At 40.2% G+C, this 27,155-nt stretch overlaps 1 protein-coding gene and 1 long non-coding RNA gene across 6 annotated transcripts in view; one reads left to right on the top strand and one right to left on the bottom strand.

The window, feature by feature from the left end:
* grb10b (growth factor receptor-bound protein 10b) overlaps nt 1-27,155 on the bottom strand; it is a 76,233-nt gene that overhangs the window by 42,206 nt on the left and 6,872 nt on the right. For 2 of the 5 annotated variants that reach the window (XM_037784090.1, XM_037784093.1), the window contains exons 2-3: nt 15,409-15,534; nt 6,761-6,857 (exon numbers count right to left, since the gene is read on the bottom strand). In XM_037784090.1, coding sequence (XP_037640018.1) covers nt 6,761-6,857; nt 15,409-15,459 — 148 coding nt within the window. In that variant the 5' untranslated portion in view covers nt 15,460-15,534. Of the gene's footprint in view, nt 1-6,760; nt 6,858-15,408; nt 15,535-21,132; nt 21,196-23,373; nt 23,419-27,155 lie in introns of those variants that run through there. The other 3 variants (XM_037784091.1, XM_037784092.1, XM_037784094.1) reach the window with 3 other exon arrangements.
* LOC119496644 lies at nt 12,190-25,986 on the top strand. Its single transcript, XR_005208755.1, has 3 exons — nt 12,190-12,200; nt 20,540-20,691; nt 25,974-25,986. It is a non-coding gene; the product is annotated as an uncharacterized LOC119496644 (long non-coding RNA).

Raw genomic sequence — 27,155 nt, 5'->3', positions numbered from 1 at the left:
TTTTATCATCTGGGTAAACTGGGCGCATAACTTTGCTCTTTTCTAAACTACAATCTCCAGTGGTGACTCGTCCTTGTGATTAATAATTCTTCATTATGAAAAAGAAATCTATCTCATGAATTCATCATCAAATCTCTGCATCCAGATCCTTCCGACTGTACTGTAGGACGCAAGTAGACCACTAGGGGGAGACAAGCTCTAATTGTACACGGCAGGCGCTCTCAAATGGATGAGGTTCATGTGAGGGAACCCCATTCAGATGTATTAGGACACCATCTCACATTGAAATGATGAAACCCAATAAGAGAAGACATTTGTGATTCAGGATGGAGTCATATTGCTGTTTACACTAAAGGATAGAGAACATTTCATCATTCACGTGCTATTATACTATACTATTATATTTTTTGTATATTTAATATTTTGTTTTTTACTGTATACTTATTTATTATATCTTTATTGTTTACTAATGTATTTATTATATCTTGTTTTTTTTACTGATGCCCCTTGTTTTTTGCTCTGTCCCTTTTGCTGCTGTAATACTGCACATTTCCCCACTGTGGGACTAATAAAGGATTATTTTTATTTTATCTAAACCACCTGATCAGATACAATGTTAATGTACATTTGATGTGAAGTTTCAATGCAGATCAGTTTCTATTCTCTATTTCTAATTTGATTGTTGATTCTCTCAGTTGCCCTGCAATTCTTAATGACTCTCTTATTTTTAAATAATATGTGAAAAATAGACGTATAGGTAAACATTTTGTTAGCTCTATCTTCTTCTGCAAAAACCACCAGCCGTACTGAAACTTGTACGATGCAGTCCTGCTGTCAGAACTTCAAATGTGCCCTATACTGTGTGACTCGGCTCCGGGTGCAGGACAGCTGACAGCTGGATCATGCGAGGTGGTGCGAGGGTCATGCCACTCTAGAAAGCAGCTAAAAGTCCTGCTGCTCAGCGGAAAGCTGACGTTGGAAAACAGCAATTTGATTGATGTAAAGTTTTAAAAGCATTGGCTTCAAAGTGAGCCCCTGAGCCTGGCAAGGAATCCGTTTCCGGTGGAAGTACATCAGGTTTATTATTTTTCAATAAAAAATGTTCCAGAGGCAACAACGCCAACAGCGGCCACAGGTTAGCAGGCTATAGTAAACATCCCCATCTCTGCATGCAGCAGCATGGCTTTGTCTCCGGCACTGATGCCAACAGCTACCTGCTGAAACTAAAGTGTCGCCTTTGAGGAGCTTTTCCTGAAAACGTGTCAGGTAGCAGTATCACAGGTGCCTGTGAATCGCAGGTGGTTAATCTGTAGGTATTAATAGTGTCAGGTAAGCTGGAGCAGCTACTTATAGATAGCCTGGAGAGCTAAAGAGCTATATACCACAGGACACAGGGTTCATACGAGGCCATGCACAAGCTATGGAAAGGGAAAGACAATTGTAACACAGGTCAGAGCAATATTACCTGCAACAGCAGCAGCAGCAGTGGTAATAAAAGTATTTCATAAATGTAGAAAAATATACTTTTTTTAGGACAAAATAATCAAATACTTAACAAATGCCATGAGGGTAAACCAGAAACTACACCAAAAGTGAGCAAAACTCCAAAAATTACTTTTCCCCTGAACACATCATGTGCTCATCATCCATCATTCTCACTAGGTGAGACATGCGCCCTCAAGCTAGTGAGGGACAATAAGTTTCCTCATAAATCTGACCTAGTTTGGCCTCTGGATCGGGTTTGGATACAAACGTCATACGATCGCAATCACCCGTGCATGTCACAATCAGGCAAACAAAGGTATGCGTCATGCAGCCGAGTGTACGGGTGACAGATTGATGACAGAGTCAGCATGCAGGCATGTACTCATGCACGGGATTTAAACCCATGAAGAATTGGAGCAGGGAAAAAACTATAGTTCTTACTTTGACATGGAGTACAGAAATAAAAAGTTAGGCCAGAAACTTAGCCTAGGCATATAAGAGACATGAACACCTTTATGTAATGACACACCTGGCCTTACCATATATGAGTCTTAATTGGATCCATCCTAGACAGAGCCTGACGATGAGAATTTTGCAGCTGTGATGCACAGCAACAAACATTTGCATAATATCCCGCCACTGTAAAGATCAACAGTCCTATCAGAGCATACATCTGCGCCCCAGGCCTGAAAGAAGTTGAGAAGTAACTGAACTTGCACTCCACTCTCATGTGCCAAGCAAAGTGGGTTTTAAAGCAAGCAAGAGTTTAGTTAAAGCTGTATCCACATAAAAGATCTGTGTAGCTGTGGCTCTGCAGCAGGAATAACAGGATAAAAAGGGTTTAAAAAGGGTATTAACACCTCTAAAGCTTTATTAGGAAACAAAACACCTTAAAAAAATCCTTTCTCTTAATAAATCCTTTGTTTTAAGTTGACTGTGGACTGAGGATCCATGTGGAGGTAGTCTAATGGTTGGTTAATTCTGGGCTCTGTGGGAACTACGCTGGGACTATAGCTAAATTCACTGGTGATACATTTTACAATTATGTTCTTGATTAATTGATTAATCTCTTATCAAGAATTAATCATTTTAATTCTATGAACCGTTATCTAATCAAACAACAACCACTACTGTTCTGTAAATACCTTAATGCATCCTTTGACTATGTATATAATGAACAGTATTTTTATATTGCTTGTTGTGTGTAATGTATATAATGTTTGTATTATTGTTCACCTGCCCAGGGACTAGGTAGGGAAATTAGCTTTTAGCTATATCTCTGTAGAATGCATCAGATTTCAAGAATGGAAGTTTATGTTTTTTATACATGGTCCCTGTCAAATAAATAAATAAATAAAAAAATAAAATAAATAAATAAACAGGAAAAAGGGGGAAAAATACACATCATGATGTCTTTATATTGCTATATTGTTTTGTCTGATAAATGAACCAAAACCCCCATAAATACAGTTTACATAACAAAACATATACTTATCAGTTCATTTTTAATTAGTTGCCCATTATTATTATTCTGTTATTAGACTAGCCAATAATCAACTAATTGTTTCAGCATTAAACCGTATATACCATATTTTTCAAATATGTTGGCTGTTCACCAGATCTTAAGAATGAGTTGCATTATTATTATTATTATTATATTATTATTATTATTATTATTATTATTATTATTATTATTATTATTATATTATATTCATACACATGAATGGTTTAACATGTCAAAGTGAAGACCTTTGTTTTATAATCAGTCCTCCATCTCTCCATCCAGTCTTTTTAATTTAGATTTTGCCCTTAACTCGGCTGTAGAAGTCAGAACCAAAAATAAAACTGATGTGTCAAAGGATAACATCGACATTATTGTTATTATTTACTCCCCGTCTCCTCAGATGTGTTAAGCCCCTCCCTTCTCTTCTAAGAACCTGTAACCGGTTAAATTAGGGATAAAAAATAGCCTAATCTTCCTCTATTGGCTGATAAATAAACATTCACATCACTGACTCCTGGATCAACAAAGTTACAAGCAACCAAAAACAGAAAAGTGCAAATGTCACGGCTACATCAACCGCACATATACAAACACACAAATAAATACACGCCACTAGTGGGTAACTGCCTCGCCTCACATATCTTGTGAGAAATTGGCCAATGAAACGACTAAATAACCTTTTCATAGTCACATTTAGAGGATTTTACCTCACACTTGTTGGCACTACACTAAACTCATGACTGAATCTGGTGGCATCTCTAACGCTCAGTTATGTCGTAACTAAAGTTCAAGTAGCAGACCACATCTGAGAGCCCACCTACTCCCATTCTCCACAGTTTTCTCTCGTCTGTATCCGTCTCTGTTCTCCTGGACAGAACGTTGTCCAGTCCAGACGTCATGTTATCTGTCCCAAGGCACAAGATGAAGTCCCTGAACTCAGAGCTAAAAGATTACTATCCGCTGCCTTCCTCACTCGGATTAAATAAATTAAATGAACTACTTCCTTGTCAAGGCATGATTTGTACTCTTGAAAGCTGTCGCTTCACTGACAGAGTTTAAAACAAAACAAAAATCTTAACACAAGGAGCACTTACTATAGCTTTTTCTGTTTTTTCTTTTTCTTTTGACACTATTTGAACTGATATAAAGTTAACTTTATCAAATAAGATGAATATAAGTTACATGAAATGATATGTCAAAATCTCAAGCTCATTTATGTGACTTTTGTTTTATACTTGTGTGGCTCGAGCATCAGACCGGTGGTGTAAGGCAGTGGTAATTCCATCCATATAGCAACACAAAGGCAGAATGTATGACTTTTTTAATCATGGGATTATGACACTTTGCGTAATAAAACATCTGATAGAAACAGTTCTGTCCTCGACCAAAGAACTTCTTAGTCGACTAACACCCATACGATTTTGTCGACTAATCGAGTAGTTGATTTAATCGACTGATCTGTAAAACTGAGTTTCTCCACAAACAATCACACAAAAGCACCACTTTAAATCTTGTGTTTATCAGAGATGTGCTCAGAAGATTCTTGGAAATAAGTCATTCAGCATGAAAAAACATAGAAACAACTAATGGACTAAAGAAATCTTAGTTGACTAAGACCAAAATGACAGATTAGTCGACTAATCGACTAAGAGGGGGCAGGCCTAAAAAGCAAAAAATCCTATCAGATGGGGATCCTAGGACGAAATCTGATGAAATGGGGGTCCGCGGTCTAATTTGTGTCAGTTTGGGAACCAATGGTGTAAGGTATAGGAGGGGCCAGCTGTCGACTCTAGTTGATATACTTACTGAACTTTACTTTGAAGGTATGGTGAGGTAGTTTGGTATTTCAGAAAATATTTTTTGCATTTGGCCCTTAAGGGGCTCTGTGTAAAAACACTGAATGCTGGTACTGTAACAAAGGTGTGCAAAGTGGGAACTTTCCTTACCCACTTATCCAAACACTCACCAACAACACTGGACTTAAATTCTGAAAGAATATAATGAAAACTTGGTGATAGTTGGTGAATATTAAATCAAGTCTATTAAGTCTAGGAGTGATGGGATACAGGATGGATGTATCTTCCTCCTTTTAGAGTATTTTCACATTTCATATGTGGCCTTTGAGCAGACAGTGAACTCAGCTATAGGACTGAAGTCACTCTGGGAAAAACAACCAAGTGGAGACAGCGTTTGCACAGTACAAGCCTGTGACATCACATCTGTATACAGACAGACACATACAGTATGTGTCACGCCACGGCTCGGGACAACGTGGCCTCGTCAGTCTTCCAGTTATTTAAAGAAAGACGTGCAACTGGGCAAATAATATTGTAAAACACGGAACTTCACAGTAAACTATGATGTGCATGGCACAATTTATAGATTACATACTGAGAATATCATGTGAGGCAACTCCTATTTCTAGACGTCAAACACTGGCGTGCAAATGCCACAATAAGCCGCTCAATAGCATCTCATTCCAAACCTGTGAAATAACGGCGGGTTATGTTCCAACAAAGCCACACTGTTCCCTCCAAAATTAATAGGTTTATGACTGTTCTAGCTTTATAGCAAGCACAGCAAGTAGCTGGTGCCTCTATTATAGCCCTATGAGAATGAAAGGTTTACTGGAAAACAGGTTTAATAATAGCGTCAGCAAGGATTATAATCCCACTAATAACACCAGAGGTGCTGGGGCTGAATTCAAAATCTCTGCTCAAATGATACAGACGTTGAGCAGCATACGTAATTCAGCTTATGAGACATGCTAGAATGGTAAAAGTACTTAAAAGTGGTAGTTAAGTTGTCACCCACTACTTGAGGAATTAAATAAAAAAGAGTGAGACATGGGAGAAGGAGATCTGACAAAAAATCTAAATGGTCTGCAGTACCAGTGCTCATAAATCAGGCTCCCAACACATGTCTGGCATAATCTACTGTAAAAAAAATAACTGAGTATCCATCCAAAATATCATTATTCAGACAGTGTAAGCAAAAATGTCCCTCAGTTAAAGTCATCTCCATTCGTCTGCCTCTCCGGTCGTCCTGAGTTCCCTCCGTCCCGGCTGATCCTGAAAAATGACAATGTAATTTCTGCTCCATTTATTTTCCCATGCCAGGGCCAAGCGTTCTAGTTCACTCGTTGAGCCCTCGCAGACTCCCCGCCCTTTACCTCCCATGCTGAGCCAATATTGTGCTTAAATCTCATGCTCCGATTGTCTCGGATGAACCCTGTATGGCACAATTAGATAGGCGGCGTAATTATAATGGCACCCTGTGTCCATGCAGAGCACCCTTTGAACTGCTGAAATGTTTACAGCGGAAGAGACCCAAATATATATTATCCCCCTCGACCCACCCCCGGCTCTGGGGAGGATAATGAGCGGCAAGCCGCCCTCCACACTGTACTGAGACGAGGGACGCACACACACACACATACACACAAACGTATTATCTTATGTATGAAAATACAAGGAGAATACACAGCAAGCTTATGTTACACCAAGTCAATGTACAGTAAGTCCCAGTAGTATGCTATATCACATGACAAGTCCCACTGCCATGTCAAATCATTGCTTTCAGAGAATAACAAAGTATGCTCTTCTGTGTCACACAACACCAACTCATGAATATTTAACTGTGTGCAAGCATCAACACACACACACACACACACACACACACACACACACACACACACACACACACACACACACACACACACACACACACACACACACACACACACATTTCTATTGGTGGTGGTGGACCAACCTTGATGGTTCGGAGAACTCCGATTGGCTGATTGCTGGAAGCTCGGACCAATGAGGTCAGCTTGTCTGTGATTGGAGGACCGGTCTATATTGTCCTGCTGTGGGAGACAGAAGCAAGAGAAAAAATAAATGAATATTTTGTCTCCTCACTGGGAACTTTGTTACAGAGGCCAAACACTTAACCCACATTGTTTGATGCAAAGAAGCAATTCACTAAATGGCATTGTCGTGTGGTTATACCTCTAGTACGTACGCCATTTGGTTGAGAGAAATGTTATGTTATGCATAGTGGTTCCCAACCTTTCTCACTATATAATTATATATATATATAAACATGTTAACATAAAAACATATTGTTGGAAAGCTTATTTTCTGGCCTATGAGTTGATGCAAGTGTTAGCTGTCTGATTTTAGCTAGCACACGAGTCCAAAATGTGTGAATTGAATAAAGATCCACTGTGAAGTCACTGAGTGATTGTTTACTCAAGTGGTAGGCAGTCAGAAACTCGTTTTTGCCTAATTCCATATCTCAGTAATTTATGAAAATATAATATATAATTGTACAATAACCCTTTTTTCTCAAAGAAATATGTGAAGAAGTGACATTGTAAATATAAGGTGTTCAAATTTAGACTGCAATTCGTTCAATTTAAATTTTATATATATATATATATATATATATTTTCTTTTTTGTATCCCAGAAGGAGGTGTCCCAACCGTCCTGGGGAGGCAGAGTTTTAGGAAAATGCACTCCTTATACTGCACATTTAACAAAATTGTGACTTTCAAATTTGGGTTGGGCTCTAAAAAACGTGATCAATTGTTAGCAGACACCTCTATCTGTTCAGGGATCAAATTATTTTCATTAATGTTCAAGTATTTTTCAATTTAGTGTCGATACAAAAGTGTCCCGACCGACCCCGCTCTCCCCTACTGTACAAGTATAACAAGTACACCAACTGTGGACTCGCTACTGACTCTGTGCCTCTCTTACACAGGAGACCTCCTCTGACGCTGCAATAAAAGCGAATGCCTCATTTACAGGAGTAACAGACAATGTAGGCAGAGCTGGATTCTTTTACACAGATATTATTCTACCTAATTTTGATATCAAATATATGATATAGATACTTTTTACCTGACATTCCTTTGAATTATCTTTGTTTCCTCCAGAGCCTCCGAGTTACACTGATTAAATGATGATGGTAACCATCATGTAATTCAGTTATATATTTTCTCGACAGTGTCTTTTTATTTTATTTTTTTTATTGAGTGGTGTTTTATTGCCACAGAACAAAGTTTATCACTGCAGCAAGTACTCTCTGTTTATGCTTTACTTTGTTTTAAACAAACACACAGAAATCTAATGCGATATGCACTTTCACAACTATTTTTATCATAAATAACAAAATAAACCTAAAGCATTGTAAATTACAGCTACTTTCCATTGAATTTTAGATTAATTTTATGTTAGATTTGCATCGCCTTACTTGTGCCTTATCGCCTTGTTGCCTTATTTGTGTCGCCAGACCGCTTAAAGACATTCCTGAACGAGCCATTTTCAAAAGAATCGACTCACTGTGAGAATAAAGCTTGAAGACGATCTCCACTCTGATGATTTCAAAATAAGAGCTCAGGTGAATAGTTTGGAAATATATAATCCATGATTTGCCTGCGAAATTTGTAGCTGTTATGTTCAGAGAAGAAGAAGTCATTAGTGTTCCTCTCTGGTGTCTACTGGTGCCTACGTTCAGTCTAAACTGGATATAATTGGAAGTTCACCATCAACATATGGTTCTGTCCACCACCACCCCCCCAACCCCTCTTCTATACCAACTAACCCAACCGCATCCAATCATTACATTGCATTGTTCCGTCTTTTATTGTCTTGCGTGCCAGCCGTCTTGGCCGGATCAGAAAAAGAGATTTTGGGGCGTAATGGGACAAACCTGCTTTTGAGATAAAAAAATAAAAAATAACCACCGCGTCACCCCATTTGTTCCCATGACATCGCAAACCCCGTCATCAACACACACCGTCTGGGGGTCCAGCTACCAGACTGTGACTGATCCCTACCCAGTCACCCAAACAGCACTGGGACGCTGCTTGGTTGGTTGGTTGGTGGGATGGTACAGCACAGCGTTAGTGTGTGTATTCAGGACAGGATGGTCATGGATCAGCTCTACTGAGCAAAAACGTTGGGAGTCTTTCACACCATATACTGGTCTTGAATGAGGTTTTTCATGGCTGTCTGGGAGTAAATGAGTTAACACACACTCACTCTAAAGGACTAAAGGACTTTTAAAGCACACCTTGATCTCTTTTGTGGATCGTACCAACAAAAACCCCCAAAACCCAGACAGCCTTTGATGCCTCGATAGACAACTGGCACAACTTGAGGATATAATCCTACAAATACTGGCCATTTAGCATAATTCTCAGCCATGCCATTGACTCTGCATTTGGCTGTAGGTTTATTGAAGCCTATAAAAAGTTGAGAACTAAAAAGAGGGGAGAAAAAATAAGAAAATACAAGCAGACATTTCTTCTTTTTTTGTCTGTTGAAGAAAAAACACAGATGTTGTCTGTCTTTTATTTGCATTTTCTCATCCTGCTTCTCATTCTCTCACACACTAATTATTTTACACACAGGCACATACACACACAGACAGACACACACACACACGCACACACAGACGTGTTGCTTAAGCTCTCAGAGAGGGGTCAAAACGGGACTGAGGGTAGGCCAAGTTTTGACAAGCAGCATATAAGGGCCCTTTCATATTGATGAAGTTGAAAGGAACTCCAAATAGGAGTCAAGGGGCCGAGGGTTCAGCTCTTTAAAAGGGGTCGGCGGAAGGCCAGAGACAAGGTTAAGGCACTGAAAGCAGGACAGACACAAAGGTCTGGAGATCTGGCCTCAAACAAAAAGGAAAAGACTGAGACGCATGTCAAAGTTACGCCTTTAGATGAGGTTAGATTGAGGTTAAATGCTATGACCGGGGGATTGAATATGAATCAATTCTTGGCTCGCTGAGAAGCTTTTGGCTCAGAAAGAACAGCTGTGAATGGACGGGATCCATAAGAACATTTTAAGTCAAACAGTATAACATTTCCATAACGGTTCGGTTTACCCAGAACTCAATATTCTCAGAAAGCTTTAGAAATGTGGAAATCTTGCTCAAGGGTCCAAGATTCGCTTCTTGCAGTGGCAGACCGCTCTCGCTGACAGCGACAGAGCTAACTGTCCTGTTACAACATACATGAACACTAGACAGCGAGTGGAAATCCCTTCTTACATAATGAACCAGAATGAGATCAGGAGGTCACACTAATGTCCGCTCAAGTGCTTCGTTTATCTGTTTGTGTATACAGAAGGACCTCAGCTGGAGCCGCTGTCACAGCACAGCTGAGCCGTCGACATGCTGAGCTGTGTCATTTATTGACACAACATTAGCTGCTTTGGGTTTTTATCATCTTTTTTTTTTTACTTATTCTAATAGATCTATTAAAGCATTATTATGTTAGCCATTGTTGGCAATGCCTTTATCATGTGTTACTTAACCAGATCATTTGACAGATCTTTGGGAGTTCAGGAGATTTGGGAACGTTTTCCTGGATACATCTGCATTATAAGTAGCCCTACTTACTGAAATAATCACTTACTACTTACTTCTACATGAAAACTGTTACACATAACCTTTTAAATATACTACGATGTAACATATGGTTAACCAAGTGTTATTTTGAAGCCTAGAAAACACACACACAACAAAAGAAAGCAGAAAAATTACGATATTTATAAAAAATTTGTAATTTATTTGAATTTTTTGTCAGTGGTACTTTTGCCTTTTTACTGGTCCCTATCCAAAACCAATAATGTACTAAATTATGATAATAATAATAATAATAATAATAATAATAATAATAATAATGATAATAATAATAATAATAATTATTATTATTATTATTATCATATTTATTTTTTGTTTATATCTTGTATTGAATATTGGTAGAATTTAATTTTTTTCTATTCTTATTTTCATTTGTTATTTTTACCAACTATATTTGCACCAACTAACCAAAGCAAATTCCTAGTGTATATCTCATACACCTGGCAATAAACAAGATTCTGATTCTGATAATAATAATAATATTTATTTGTATAGCGCTTTTGAAGTTGAGAGCACAAAGTGCTTTCCATACAGCAGCATTAAAAAACAACTATCACAAATATAAAAGGAAAAACTCAGAAGAGCAAAATACAGCACACAATTAAAAGAAACTTAAAATCAGATGGTTTATAAAACAGAGCTGCATTACGTGAAGAAATAAGACTAGTAGTCTGTAAAAACGTGTTTTAAGACAGGATTTAAAACAGAAACACTGTCAGCAGATCGCTGGAAGACACCATCACCTCTGAGGTGAGAACAAACAATGTTTGTTTAACATCATAAACCCAAGATATATGTTAGAAATAAAGCATGTATCAGAACATCCCTTGTTTAGACACCTGTAGAATATAATAGTCTGGTTATCCTGCCTACCCTGCAGCAAGACATTCAGACATATGTCTGCCTATAAACACAGAGATATCTCCAGCCGGTCCACGACCCTGAACTGGAAAAATGGTGAATGAAGGAACACTTTTATGTTGAACATTTCATTAAACTCCAATGTGCTGAAAGTGATGAGTCAAAGCTGCAAAGTCAACTTAGTCACCACAGCCTTAATACCATGTCCACACTAACACATGCTTTCTGTGAAATGATCCTCTTACAAATGCAATGAAACTACTGAAGCTCCAGCAAAAGCAAATGCAAATATCGAGGAATACGGGGCAGGTTATGGGAAACACCACACAAATCTTGTTAATGTTTAGCCCCAGATAAAACAATACGGCTATCTCAGGCTCTCTGACGGCGAAAATGATGCTGGACTCTGCTTGTTTATCCAGCGATCCAGCTTAGATTTGGGGAAGCTTAATACACTGGAGGACACACAGAACTGTTATACTTGACAATATTATTTTTGGGCGTACAGGGATTTCTTGAGCTCTGCTTACACAGCATTATAGTGTGTAATCTACTCAAGTTTTACTATACACAAGGGCCCAGGTTACATTTATATAACCTTATAAAAAGTATTATTGGTACTGTAGTTTCTGTATTAAGGGTTCTTTAAATCAGCCATCATCCTGCCACTAACAATCCGTTTTTACCACATCAGATTTGCCTCGCTTTGCACACATACCGGTCACGATCATGCAACAGAAACGAGATTAAAGTGGAGATATAATCCGCTGATTATAGTATGAATGTTATCTCCACTTGAATCTGTTTTGAATTGCTGCAGCAGTTTTTATCAGAGAAAATCTCCCATAACCCTGGAATTTCACAGTGAATGGGTTTTCTCATTCAGCAAGTCAAGCAGCAGTCAAGGTACATCTGTTATAGCTGAATGCTTTGCAAACAGCCCAATGTGTGTGTGTGCGTCTGAGCGTGTGTGTGTACATTAAAGTCTGTATACTGTAGCTCCAGCAGCATCCATCCAAACCGTTGGTAAAGATGAAAGAATTTAATGATTCCTCAAACCATTCAGATATTTAAAGTCATAAAACAGCCATAATGGAATAATAATAATAATAAAACAGTTGATTTCCATTCAAATCATGGGAGGTGTAGCAGTGTGAATGCAATAGGCACATACGGTATAAGAAGATTAGCCTACACATATTTACACGGCTCTATTTTTGGACACCGTATATGCGATGATCCACCGTGCCAAAGAGGGTGTCACCTCAGCTTCAACTCAAGACCTAGTCCCTGTAGTTTTTATTTTTGTTGGGTTGGTTCCTTAAACTGTTCTGTTATTAAATGAACGCCTCATTAAAAATGTAAGCTCTTTTAGCAACATATGTGGATTAATCTTTGCAGCTGAAGCAATAAGGGAAAGAAACATAGAAACAATATACACACTAGCGACCCTGACTTCACTCTACAACAAATACAAGCACACACACACACACGCACACACACACACAGTGACTCATGTGAACCTTTGGTTTCTTTCTCTCTAAACTGTGGAGATCTGGGAGACTCTAGCAGGCTGAACTCTCTGTCCTCTGAGGTCAAAGGTCATAGATAAAGCCACGGCACCAGATGACGAGCAGACAACGGCCTAGCTTCTGATCAGGCTAATAGTGCTACTGGCCTAATACAAATGTTTGGAAGCCCTTTGCTCTACGGAGGCTGGTGTGAACAAATCTAAGCAAACCTAAAACCCAGATGTCCAGAGGTCAAGTCGGCCCTTTTTACTCACTCAATAACAAATCAGCACATCAGGATACAAGCTGATGTTTAGAGGCCTTTATAAGTAACAAATGTGAGCGTGTGCCTTTCTAATCCATATACAAATTAAGATTATTGTTTGCATCTCAATCTCAGCGAGTGAGACTCATTTAGTAAATATTTTGTGATTACACCAATAACAATATCGATATCAAGGTATTTGGCTAAAAATATTGTGATATGTGATTTTCTCCTTATCGTCCAGCCCTATCTGGGATACACAATTGAGCACAATTCCTTATTCACAAGCCTGGACAATGGATTCATGGTTAACGACAGCAGTGTTTCCCATACATTCATTTATTAAATTTTTTTTATATATTCATTTGTGGTAGCCACAATATCAACATTGACCATTACATATTGATTTTCTATTTTATTTTACTATTTAAAATGGATAAAATCTTATTTTATTGTAGAGCTGCTCATTGATTCTCTCTCTCTCTCTCTCTCTCTCTCTCTCTCTCTCTCTCTCTCTCTCTCTCAAACACAGTGACAATGGATCGTCTGTGAACAGCCCCTCCTCTCCGTGCACACTCTGAATCAGAACATGATCATGTGCGGGAGGCAGGATTGTTGTTGGCTTTTCAACCACAGAGAAGACGGCCGGCCGAATCCTCGAATAGAATCAATCCGGAGTTCACGAACAATGAACACATCTGCACAAATTTGTCCAAAACTGATGCATTTGAGTTAAATATTTGCTTATATACGGTATTATTTAATACTTAATTTAAGAAAGCGTGGGTGTGCCTCATCCCGCATGCAGCTACCTCAAATATAATCGAATTCTGTGGGAAATTCTGTGTCACTAACACTGCATGGCTAAACAAAAATAGGATTGGGGGGGGGAGGGGGGCAGCGACGTACATGAAACCTGCCTTTGCGGAGGTCTGCGCTTCTAGTTTCTCTATGATTTCATTTAAAGGTCATGTACATTTTGAGCTAAAGTTCTTAAAATGAGAAAATACTCCGTACTTTTCATTTGTCAATTATTTAATTCACATAGGCTTTACCATGTGGTTATTTCATGTAGACTATTTATTTATTGAATTACAAGAAAACATGCTGTATTGTGATATATATCATTATCGACATATGAAACAACCTACTGTATATCATGAGAGAAGACTTCGGCCATATCACCAAGCTCAACAACCAGGTGAGTCAATCGCCCCAAACCCAGGACAGAAATATAGCACTGTTGGCAAGGTGAAAAACTATTTTGTGTTTTTTAGGAAAATTTTACTTTATATTTATATGATTTTTTTTTTTCAGATTCAGATTCAGTGAGGTAGCTGTTAAAAACTTGGATTCACTCCAGGACCTTGAAATGTGATTTCCACTGCACAAGGAAACACACTAAATACACTCGGTTCAAAAGGTCCTGGTGTATGTGTGTGTGTACGTGTACGTGTGTGTTTGTATGTGTATGAGGGCCGACCATAGAATCAGAATGAAAAGAGCAGCCGTTACCTGGGGGTGTGTCAGCCAAAAGATGCTTTTGTCCATCTGTTGGACCAACACTCTTTAACTGTGTGTCGCCCTGCAGCTCTTTGTGAATTCAATGTGTTCACAGTGGTGGAATGTTATGACCATATCGCTGCCATTCACCGACTCCCTTTAGTCAGGAGGGCTAGACTAAACAGGACAAACTATAACAAAAGACCATTCTTTTATTCACCCCTCCAGTACATTATAAATAATAAAGCAAATCTATTATACTATGAAGAGCATCTAAAGGGCTGATCAGGACTGCAGGCGAGGACCGTACTGACCTGAATCCGCTCCCTCACTATTTCTTGGAATTCTTGGAAGTAAACCTACCTCGAGTACTTCTTGGATGGTTTACTATTAGTTTCCCATGGTAAATACATAAATAATAAGGCGTCTGGCTTGTACAGGGACAGAGTTCAAATTTCGTAATCTCATCCAGCTAACAACTTCTCCAGTATTACGTTAGCCGTGCCCTGGGGATAAACAAGTCCAATGTTGGGAGCTGTGAACAGGAGCCAATGAAATTTCATGAGGATGTTGGCACATTTATACTTTAGAAACGTCATCATTTCTATTAAATAAAGTTGTTTTGGGTTTAAAATCTTGAAACAGACATCCAACACTGGAGAGAAAGTCTGGCTTCACACATAAGTCTTCTTGGCTGTTTCATTCCTCGTCTAAAGCGGCAACATTTCATCTCTACGAACACTAGTTCAGCTGTCAAAGTAGCAAATACATCCCGCTTAAAGAGAGATTTTTAATTTACTAAATTTAAAACCTACATAGGAGATTGCCCATTTACCTGATAATTTGGATGATGCAGGAAATAATCTGGACATCCGGCCACAGCCATGTTTTGCGCCTCTCAGCTCTCTCGCACAATGTGCTTGGTCGGATCAGTTTGGACACGAGATGGACAGAGCAGAACCTGCAGAGGAAGAAGAGCAGACAAATGGAGGTTAGTGGAAAGCTACAAAGGAAGAAGGGGGGGGTCCAAGAGAGAGAGGAAGGATGAAGGAAGGAGAAGGAAAGGAGGACGACAGGAGGAAAGGAAGATGGAGTCTAGGTTCTGAGTGGACGGATATAGCCCAGATCACTTCTTAACCCACATAGACCCGCAGTAAACAACATCGACAAGCAACAAGGGAGGGACGGCGGTTGGTTATAAATTGTGAAGAGTAAGCAAAATAATTGAATCTTTAGCCTATAATCTACTTTAGCACTGATGTAAAGTGCATGGACCGGAGCCAAGATAAACCATAATGGCTCATATTTGGATGATAAAAGAGCAGATTTATCTTTGCACTACCATTGCAGCACATTTGTAGAGTACAAAGAGGTTTGTTGTAAAGACGTCTCTATTATGGAGAATGGAAAATGAGATGCTTTCCCTCACTCTCTCTGTTTTCTAAATCATTTTACCGTTCTTACTCCGACCCAGCTGTCAATCTCACCACAGCGCACCATACTTCAATGTCTTTGTAAATAGCTGCAATAGAAGTCACACCTCAAGGTGACTTTAAAGGTGTCCTTCTGCTCTATGAAGCCTCCCTACCGGCCATCCTTGGGTCAAAATAACCACAAACTCAACAACATGGACTTCAGTCTATTTGAACTTCTTAAAGTGGGTATCCCATTAACCTCTTGGCACTGCTTCCACTGAATAAACACCTGTAAACACTGACCCAAAAATACCCCGCAGGCACCTCTCCAGGTCCCAAGTTAGAGCACCGCGGTATATTTGGAGCCGAGCAGCTCGGCCTCACAACTATGACGGTCTTTTATGCAGCAGTTCGTGACCCCGTGTTGGTATTTTAAAAATATGTCCTGCCATTTTATAGACGGCTAATATTATCTTGTGTTTGCATTAGCGGTTGTGCAGCAGGCTGCCCTTGTGGCCCTGGAGTGTGTATACATATGTGTGTGCATTTCTGCCTGTACATGTACTGTATGTGGGCATGTGTGTGTGTGTGGATGTTTACATATGTTGCGCACGTGTGGCTGTGCGTGGATGTGTAAACGCTCTATTTTTAGGCGTTTTCAGGGTCTTTGAGAAGCTCTACTTGTGTTTACTGAGGGGTGTATGTTTCCGTCTCTGACCGACTAGTCAGCTCTGCTCCCAGTAGAGTCAGCTACCACACTGCACACTGGACACGCCCCTAAATTGCAAAACATTCTGACAAAGGTGATGCAAGCAAAATGGCAATGCGGCCGTGACATGAACTAGCCTTTTAATAAGTCAAACTAAAACATGGCAGCATTGACTGTAAGGGCCCAGTTATGCTTAAACTGAACTAGTTTGTCCGACCACATCAGAAGCCAAAAGTGTTTATAGTTACAGACATTGTTGGACTGTAAGACATCTACTTAAAGGTGCAGTGAGTAGGATCTGGCGGCATCTGGCGGTTAGGTTGCAGATTGCCTTGCAGATGAACTTCGGCGACCAACGCAAAAACGTGAAAGGCCCTATCTAGAGCCAGTGTTTGGTTTGTCCGTTCTGGGCTACTGTAGAAACATGGCGGCCGACTCCACGAAGAGGATCCGCTCCGTATGTAAATACAAACGGCTCATTCTAAGGTAACGAAAACACAACGATTCTTATTTTCATGTGATTATGCACTAAAGAAACTTATTAATATTATATTCCATTTCTGCCAATAGATCCCCCTAATTGTTACACACTGTTCCTTTAAGCGTTAATGTGCTACGATCAAAATATCAGTCAAACTTGCTCATGACAATCCTCCGTCTTTGATGAAGTTTTAAACACGTGAGGCCTGATTCTTCTTTAAAAACAGAAAGTAACCGGCACTGGTCAACAATCCTGTCAAACCAACCACTTTTTTCTTATTCAATATATTATCTGTCGTGGCAGGAAGAAATGCACTTTACATAGGCTGCCATAAGTTCTGCAGTTTTCCAATCTGTAACAAGATATATGTTTTTTAAACCTCCAACATTTGGCTTACAAATAATGACCAAACCATGAATGCATTCTAAACAAAGAGCTTGGCACCACGATCACTCGGGCCGCTGAAAGGGCTCGCTTGTACTGAGTGTGTGTGTGTTTTATTGTGTCAGTCCATGTGTGTGGCCTGGCCTGCAAGGACAGCTCGTCATTTACACATTATTTCCAGACACACAGTTTACAACAAAAACAAAACAAATTAACATCAGCCCAAACTGTCCGAGCGGCCCCTCGTTAGGCGCCACACACTGGCTGACTGGCTGCGGCTGAACTGTATGTTTATTAGATTTCAGGAGTCAGGAGGCTGTGTCAACTATTACTAGCTAAACAAAATGGTTGTGAGGCTTAAATCTTTATCAAAATTTCTTATTTTATGCGGATTAAATAGTAAACATTAAACACCACTGTATTTGGCCTTTCAACATCATCGGTGTGAGTTCGGCTTCATCACCTGTGCGTGATAAAACATGGGAAAAAAGCTCAGGCGTTCCACGCAGCATTAAAATACCTCGCAACCCAAGTTTCAAAGCGCTCATATGTGACTTTCCCAGTGACTGATATATTGACCAAACACACATGCACCTATGCTTAATTGCTCCCTGACACAATCAAAGCCATTCCAGTGCAGGGATTAGACCCTCTCAGAGCCCTTTGATTCGATTCCTTCCACTTGAACAGCACACTGAAACCTAACCATCTCTGACCTTGACAGTGCAATTACCCCGGACAGCGTCGCCGCACTAGAAAGGGGCGGACTTTGGGGTGCGGCGGCTGTACCCAGCGGTGAGGTGACTGCATCTGGATTAATTAAAGGGATTTTTGCTCAAACTTGCATGAGGGAGAAGGTTAGCTGGTGGACTTCAAACACAGAAGGGCCTTCATAATGCCTATCATGAATCATAAATCCTTTCCAGCACTAACCTGGGTGAGACTTCACAGCAAAATGCACGACACTCCGCTGAAGGTGTTCTGCTTTAAAGGTTTTACCAACATTCACCCGATGGTGTGGGAAATATTTAGTGTGCAGTTTATATTATTTAAAAAAAAAAGGTCCATAATGGTGGTTTGAGCCCATTACCTACAAATCCAATAATCCGTCTAAGTTAGGAAACTAAATCTGAAAGAAAACCAATATGCAAACATGATCTTTGTGAAAAAGGAAGAATTCTTCTCCAATGTCAAAGCTCCTTCAAGACAGCTCCTATAACTGCTTTACCTCATGATCATAATGTACATTTAACACCTGGGATGGATTAGCAATGCCTTTCTGCTGCCAAGATCACTAAAAAACAAACATTTATGCTTTAGAAAACAGTCCGCATCAATGTGACGTATACGCAATTTGTACTTAATGAGCTAGAACATGCAATGTTATACGACATCGCCCTTGAGCCAATAAGCCATAAGCACTAAGACAATTATTCAGTTAGGGCTTTCCTTTACTCAAAAGTCAGTGTCATTTGACTGTAATAGTGTGAGTGTATGTACAAACCTATATCAAATTGGCGACACAGGTCACCGTTGTGGTGAAACTCTACAACTGCTGTTGGGAAATGTACACACTTTGACCTCTGAGTGTTAACTGTACTGGACGTTACAACGTATAAATGATGAGTCATGCTTGAAGTGAAACTAAACTTAGGTTTGAGAAGAATGAGCTCTTTAACTACAATCAACAACACGCACAGTGTAGGTGCTCTTGAACACGTACACTCTTGGTCAGTGGGGGGGTTAATGTGCTGGTATATATGCTTACATCTCCAGGGTCCAGCTTTAACATGTCAAGGTGATAAGCCCTCGCAGAGGAGCCAAAGGCGAGGCCTGGGATCACCAGAACCCCGGGCTATTTAAAGTAAAGCCTAATTGAAACAGTAGACACATTTCCCTGAACGGTTCTCCTCTTTTACATGGTATAGGTGGATCAGTGACTGACCAGCTCACCAGACCAAAGATGGATGTTAAGAGAACTTTAGAGGCTGCTGTCTCTGCTTGCAACCAACACCATGATGGGAAATACGGCACACAAATGTACTGATCCATAAGGGATTACAAAGCAAAAACAAACTTTCAGACACAAATTTGCAAGAATAATTGTTTCTTTGCAAATGATAAATCTACATTTAGCACTCTGTATATCAACTCTCATTATGGTTTCAAATAGAGTCATCACTTATTCAGGCCACAATTCCCCCCCCCCCCCATATTAAATAACAGGTTATTAGGTTTTTCCCTTCCTTAAGCCTTTCCGAGGAGTCCAATAAAAATACCTAGAAATGGAAATATTAAACTTTTAACCTCCCACGCTGTATGCAGGCCAACCCTGAAATAAGTGTGTCTTGTGAGCTGCACTGCCAAAGTTGTAAACTGAGGAGTCGATTCATTTTCTTTTCTTTTTTTTTAAACCTGTCTGCCTGCCTGTTGGTCTGGTTTGTCTGTCTTAACTGTCAACCAGTCTGATTGCCTGTTTCTCTCTTAACCTCTCTGTTTCTGTGTACCTACCTGTCTACTGACGGTCCACCTGCCCGCCAGCCTCTGTACATTTCGGTGAGGCGTTCACTGCTCTATATACAGTATATTCCCGTCCTTTTCTTAATGGGAAAATATTCTAAATAGTATCCAGAAGAATACTGTAGCATAAACTTTTGCGGTGTACAAGTGATTTTACTTTTAAGTCAGACGCTAGAAGAGTTCTGTTACAGTTCACAAAAAGCACATTTAATATATGTATTTAAATGGCAGGAAAGAAGTTCTCCGATTTTAAAGGAATAGTGTGTCACCTTTCGGGGGATCCATTAGCAGAAATGGAATATACTATTCATAACTATGTTTTCATTAGTGTATAAGCACCTGAAACTAAAAACTGCTGTGTTTTTGTTAGCTTAGAATGAGCCCTTCATATCTACATAGAGAGCAGGTCCTCTTCACGGAGTCCACTATGTTGCTCCGCCATGTTTCTACAGTGAAGAACGGACAAACCAAACACTGGCTGTAGTGAGAGCCTTTCGTGTTTTTATGTTACCTGAAGACCACCGTAGTTCTCCGATACGCTTGTGAAACTGCGATAGCGTGAGCCGCAGAGTTCAAAACCGTTGTACCGCCAGCCGCCGTCTGACTTCTGTTACCGGAGGCGAACAGCGTTACCACAGTCTTGCCCTTGGCGGCTCATGTTAGGAAAGGGAGGAGCGAGTGGAGGGGTACTCAGTTGGTTGCAATCTGCAACCACACCACTAGATGCCGCCAAATCCTACACACTGTAACTTTTAAAAACTTCATCCAACATTCAGAGTTACTAAATAAAATGAAATACATGCTATGTGGCTTAGGTATGGAAGGATCATGTGTAAATAGCCATTCTGCTGTTGCCAAAGTTATGACAGAGTATTTCTTTGGAACAATAGAAACGCTGGATTACAGTGTCTGTATTGTGTAACTTGTTGGAACAGAGGTGTTTGAATTCAACCAGAGAGAAATATACAACATGCTATGTTACTGTAAGTATGCATGCATGCAGGGTAAGACTTGCAGAAGCATTTAAACCTCTCACTAATGTGGAATTACCGATATGGATCCTGGTGTCAAGTGTCTCTCCAGTCTGGGCCTTTTGGCAACAACAGCACAAGTCAGAGTGACGAGGCATTCACTGTCAAATCAGACAATTCAGGGGGTTTTCATCAAACATATCAAATCTGTAACAAAATAACCCAGCACAGAGCCTTTCTGGTTACATTTGGATTTAATTAAACCTCTTTCACACATGGAGCCCGCATCGCTGGGTAACAATAAACCAACCCCCCCCCCCAACGCTGCTCTATAGCAGCATCTGTACAGCTCAGCTGTGCAGCTGTGTCAACCACTTTCCCTGTGTATAGAATTGTAAAATGTGTTCATCCCAGTCAACTTGACTTCAGCTGATTGGACTGGACACAGCTTAACACGGGGCCGTTCAGCGCCGCTCAGTCATCTTTGGAATGCAGAGAGCACATTCTTTCCATATAGGGCACTCGGTGAAAAAACGTGTGCAATATGGCGAAACCCCTGGCCTCACGAAATGGCTTGATTTGTGGGCCAGCCAGGGATAGGGTGGATGGTGTCGAGAGAAAAGTGAGGAACATATGGCAGAATATGTGTGTGTGCATACGCAACGCAAACACAACACACACTGATTGTAAGCTTCCTACTTAGGTATCATAAGGTCAAAAGGGCACTTTTTTATGCTTCTAGGGGTCAGGTCGTGTCAGGGAACAAAGTGTTTTATCTCCTGCACCCTGGGGTAGAGGTCTGCACAGCTCTGTTTTTTCTATCGCACACCCAACTGCTCCTGCAGGATTTCCGACCATAACGGCACGCTCAGATGCACCGTCCCACCGGCTCCTGTAGGGAGTCTGATCACTCTGTCTGGCCCGTCTCACAGGGAACATTTGTGCAAACCTTTATGGACTTTTTGCATGAGAAAAGCTAAACACAGATGCTCAACTGTTTAAAGGGTAACTTTGGTATTTTTCAACCTGGATCCTATTTCCCCATGATTTTGACTAATGGGGACAACAATTTCTGAAATTGGTCCAGCATTGAGTATGCAATATTGTGCTATTGGGGCAAGCTGGCAACGTCATTTACGTCCACTAAAAGTGCTTGTTTTTGCCATGACAGGCTCTGATTGTTATTATAAGTGTTATGGAAAGAGTCTTGGTCAAGGAGAAGTCTCGTTCTGAAATCTGGCGAGGTGACGTGTTGCTGGAAATCAACGGTGGAAAACATCCATGGTGGAAACGCGAGTGCCAGCCGGGCAGTTTGTTGTGTTGGAGTACAGAAAGTGTAGCTTAGTGTTATCTAAAAGATTTTCAACGTCCTAGCTGAATATTTAGCTGACTTCGACAATGTGGACGAGGTCTTTGAATTTGATGGACGCCCGTATTCATTTGAGCCAGAGTATACGAATATCCAGATTTCACAACGAGACTTCTCCTTGAGCGGGACTTGGACACAATAACAAACAGACCATATTGTGCAAAATGTGAGAAAAACTTTTTATTTCTCTGTAGGGTCCTTTCCATAATGTTTTCACTTACTTATAATAACAATCTGAGCAAAAACTGTGGTAAAAACAAGCATTTTTAGTGAATGTAACGTTACATTAACGCTGCTCAATTGCCCTCAAAGCTCATTTAGCGGCTGCCGGTTACAATTAACTCCCTCAATACTAGACCAATTTCAAATATTGCTGACCCCATTAGTCACTTAGACACAAAAACATGGGAAAGTATAGGGTCCAGGTTGAAAAATATCGAAGTTACCCTTTAATAAGCTATGTTTATAAGTCTTGATCTAAAAAACAATGGCATTAGAAGTAACGAATAACAGCTTCAACTTGAGGGAGCGGAGAAAGAAAAGTGGATAGAACATTGTGGGTCACGTCTCGTTGAAATGATAGATACGATTTCCTGGAAGGTTTCGTAGGGTTTACTGGAAGACGGTGCATTTACATACAAGGTTAAGCCCAATAATAAACAGGCTCTCATATTTTCATATATGAAATTTCATCCTGTGATAATGATGCTGACTACGCAAGAATAAATACGCCCACGCCCGCTGCATTTGTGTTGGGCCCTGTGTGATCTGTGGAAACCCCATTGCAGCTTGTGCAATGTGCATGTGTGTTCCAGCATCTGTGTGTACACAAGTGTGTGTGCACATCTTCAACTATGTCTGACAGTAGATCTAAACTTACTATCTGGGTTTGTCATCATCCCTTTAATAGTTTCTCTTGGCAGTGAAGCAACAAAACAAAAAGAAGGTTACCCCTTTCACTGAGGAGCGTCCTACAGTCCAAATCCAGGAGGTTCCCTACATTTATAGTGGTCAGACAGGTGAGAAAAATAGAAGGTTAAAGGTTAAAATGTTTGCGTCAGTAAGAAAAACTGAACTGAAATAACAAGAATGAACAGTTTTATTTAAAGGAGACATATCGTGCTCATTTTCAGGTTCATGTTTGTATTTTGGGTTTCTACTGGAACATGTTTACATGCATTAATGTTCAAAAAACACATTATGTTCTCATATTGTCTGTCTGAATATACCTGTATTCATGCTCTGTCTGAAACGCTCCGTTTTAGTGCATTTCGACGGAATGGCAACGGAATTGCGTTGCTAGGAAACAGCTTGGGTCCATGTTTACATCCTGTCAGTTGATGTCGTTCACTTACACTGCAACAGGAAATAAACTGGGACACATTGAGTATGTTTACGTTTAAAACTGTGAAATGGTCTAAATATTGTAGATTTGTGACATCACAAATGGACAGAAATCCTAACGGCTTGTTTCAAACGCTCCGTTTCTGAATATACAGGCTGTGTGTATTTCTCCATGGATTGAGTGTTTTGATACTTTCACAGTATTTATATAGCACTTAAACCTGCTTTATAATATAAAAGACATGAAAATCTAACTTTTGACAATATGGGACCTTTAACGCTTTAACGCTTGCTCAGCTCAAACGTAAGACTAGTGACTACTTGAGAAAGAGAAAACTGTGTTGGGTAAATGTATCTCAATTAAGCAGATGGATATTTAGCTGGCAGCTGGTGCTTATATGACCCTGTGCAACTCTAGCTATAAATCTGCTACATTTTGAGTCACACACACCCATAGCCAGTTGAGAACAGCCTGTCTTATAATCTCAACAGACCAGTCACAGGTGAAATGAGTCGTGAAGGATGATACGGGATAGCCGGGGTGACAGAACAGACCATGTCATGTTTCCATGGTCTTATATAGTGGTTTGTTTTGTTTATAAGAACACAGACTTCTGCACCTCCTCATGGCTGTTTTCAGGCTTTAAAAAATGTAACGTGTGACGGGAGACTTTGGCCAATCACAGGTAATTTCAGAGAGAGAGCATTCCCATTGGCTGTGCTCCGGCTGGTGGGCGGTGCTTGGTATTTCATCAGCTGTTCTCAACATGGCTGCCGGGTTTCAAACTTTCTCATTTTACAGCTAAACAGTACACTACAAGATGTTTCTGAAAACATCTGAGGTGAGAAATAGGCATTAGAGCAACAGAATATTGATTCATATTTGATCAGCGCTGCCTAGTTTGACCGTTTGATCAGAGTTCGCGAGTGATTGACAGCTGCTCATAGACGGCAAGGCTCCAGATCAGCTCTGATTGGTTGTTTTCCTCCGATCTGTGAAATCTTACAGATGGAGCACCGGAGGACACAGAGTTATATGATTTCTTTCAGATTACCTGTCTCATGCTCTACTGTCAGGATATGGTGACCGTTTTATAAAAATAACTTTTTTTAAATCACATTTGCTCCATTTCTACCTACTGCAGCTTTAAAGCTGCTCTAACACGCCCCTTTCTCAAGTACCACACCCGCTGACGCCTCCCATCTCCCTGATTCCCACTGTTAACCCATGCTGCACTGTAACACAACAGCTACCGCCCTCTCCTCCAAACCCCACCCCCATCCAACCCCTACCCTCATCCTGCACCGCTCTAGTCCCGGACATAAACAGCGTCTTAATTCAAGAAATGGCACCGATCCAACTGTGTGTCTGGGGACTTGTGGAGAGCCCATTGAAGTGAATGTACTGACCGTAACCCAACCCCTAGAGAGAGGAGGTCAATTACTCTACTGTATGTATTTAAACTAGCCAGATGCCTTACGAGAGAATATTTAACACGACGCTGTTGGTTATCAAAACTTCCTATGGTGAAACGACATATAGAAATGTGCAGTTCTGGGACAGGGAGTGCTGTGGGTGGAGAGATAAGTCGCCTGCTCTACTGTATTGTGTTGTTCTGGGCTGGAGATTCCCACCGGCCTTTAGCTCTGTAGGCAACCGTTACATATGTGTATATTTGTTTTTACATGCAACTAATAATTCATCTTGAACTTGAGCATGAAAATAGTCAAGTCATTAAATTACACCAATCAAATGGACAGAATTATGTCCTCATATAACTGTAGATCACCAAATAAAGACTTTGAATTTACTGTAGGTATTACACTAACAAACACTGACCAAAACTTTTTAGTGTCCCAAGTAGCTCTAAAATTAAAATAGCAAATAACTCCAATTATTATTCTCAAAATGAGGTTGTCCGAGTAGAAGAGTGTGTTTCGGTTGTGTGTGTGTGTGTGTGTGTGGGCTGGCTGTTGTTTCTGCAGAAATGCAACACTGAAAGACGGGGAGAGAGCGAGTTGAACAGAGCATCTCTGTCTTCTGTTTTAATCAGCAGATTAGATGGTAGTCACTCCTCACTGGATGTGCTTGTTGCACATGTTGATTAGTCATTAATTGGCAGCTTTCATTATTTGAGAGCAGCAGCGTAAAGTGGGGCTATAAGAGAGGGCCTGATGTCATGCCGGGGGAGGCTGAATAGCACCAGTCTATGAGAGAAAGGCCTTTTGGAAATGTGGACAGTGCCTAATTGGATGAGGATTTCATTGGGCTGCTTGGGAGAACCGGTCTTATGCAATGGCATAGATGAATGGAAGGGAGCTTGGGAGCAATTGTGCTTGTGCACAAGTTGGCTGCGATGGTGGCCCCAGAGGGCTGCGCTAGATGGATTCGCCTTCTCATGACGCCATCTTTACTACACCTGTTGGTAGCAGATAACCTCTTTAAATGGCAACACAGAACTGTCGCATTAGACCTCCTTTTAGTCAAGAACATAAAGCTGTGATGTGGCATCATTATCATCTACAATAAAGGAAACATCAACCCCCAAATAAAACTGACCTTGTAGGTAAAATATAGGGCTGCATGCATGATTATGGCCAAAATGATAATCCCGATTATTTATCACGATTATTCTTTGATTTTAGCGACAGCGTATTTTTATTGCTCTTTCACATTAAAATAAACAGAGCACTGTTTTCACTTCCATGCTGTGCTACAACCCTGGTAATGTACAAATTAGGGCTGAACGATGTTGGAAAAAACTGTCATTGGAATATTTTTTTCTGCTATATGAAAAAATACAGGAATATTCACCCCATCACTTTGTTAGCTACATTTTAAAGTTAAATCTGGTGCACTTCGAGAGCAAAATTATTACATTAAGAGCTAGATAAACAATTTCATGTTCTTTATTTAATCATAAACACATTGGTTGTATAGATAATATCTATACCCAAAAGTGAAGCCAAAACATCTGGATCACCGACTGGTGGCTGGCTGTTAGTTTAGGATGTGCTTGATTTGATATGCTGCAGCGTTTTCTATTTTTATGAGCAGAACACGCATTTTAAACATCAATATCTCAGGCGATCATGTTCATCTAATTATGGGAAGCCAAAATTGTGATCTTGATTAATATTTGATTAATCGTGCAGCCATAGTAAAACATCTAACTGGTATCAGAAAAGAGCTGGAGATCTGTGTGACCACTCGAGGGGAAAGGGGAACAGGATTTATTTGACTTACTTACTCTAAAGGAATGCTAACAAACTTGGCTGGCTGAAAAAAATCATATTAAGAAGGACTTAACGAAAGTCCTGTTCCTAAGTACCAAAGTACATCACTCTAAGCCCTGATAAGTCTGGGTATAATACTAGAAAACCAGAGG

Source organism: Sebastes umbrosus, chromosome 11, assembly GCF_015220745.1.
Source record: "Sebastes umbrosus isolate fSebUmb1 chromosome 11, fSebUmb1.pri, whole genome shotgun sequence".
Lineage (NCBI taxonomy): Eukaryota > Metazoa > Chordata > Actinopteri > Perciformes > Sebastidae > Sebastes > Sebastes umbrosus.
The sequence above is the reverse complement of the archived record's forward strand: the minus strand, read 5'-3'. Positions and strand labels throughout refer to the sequence as shown.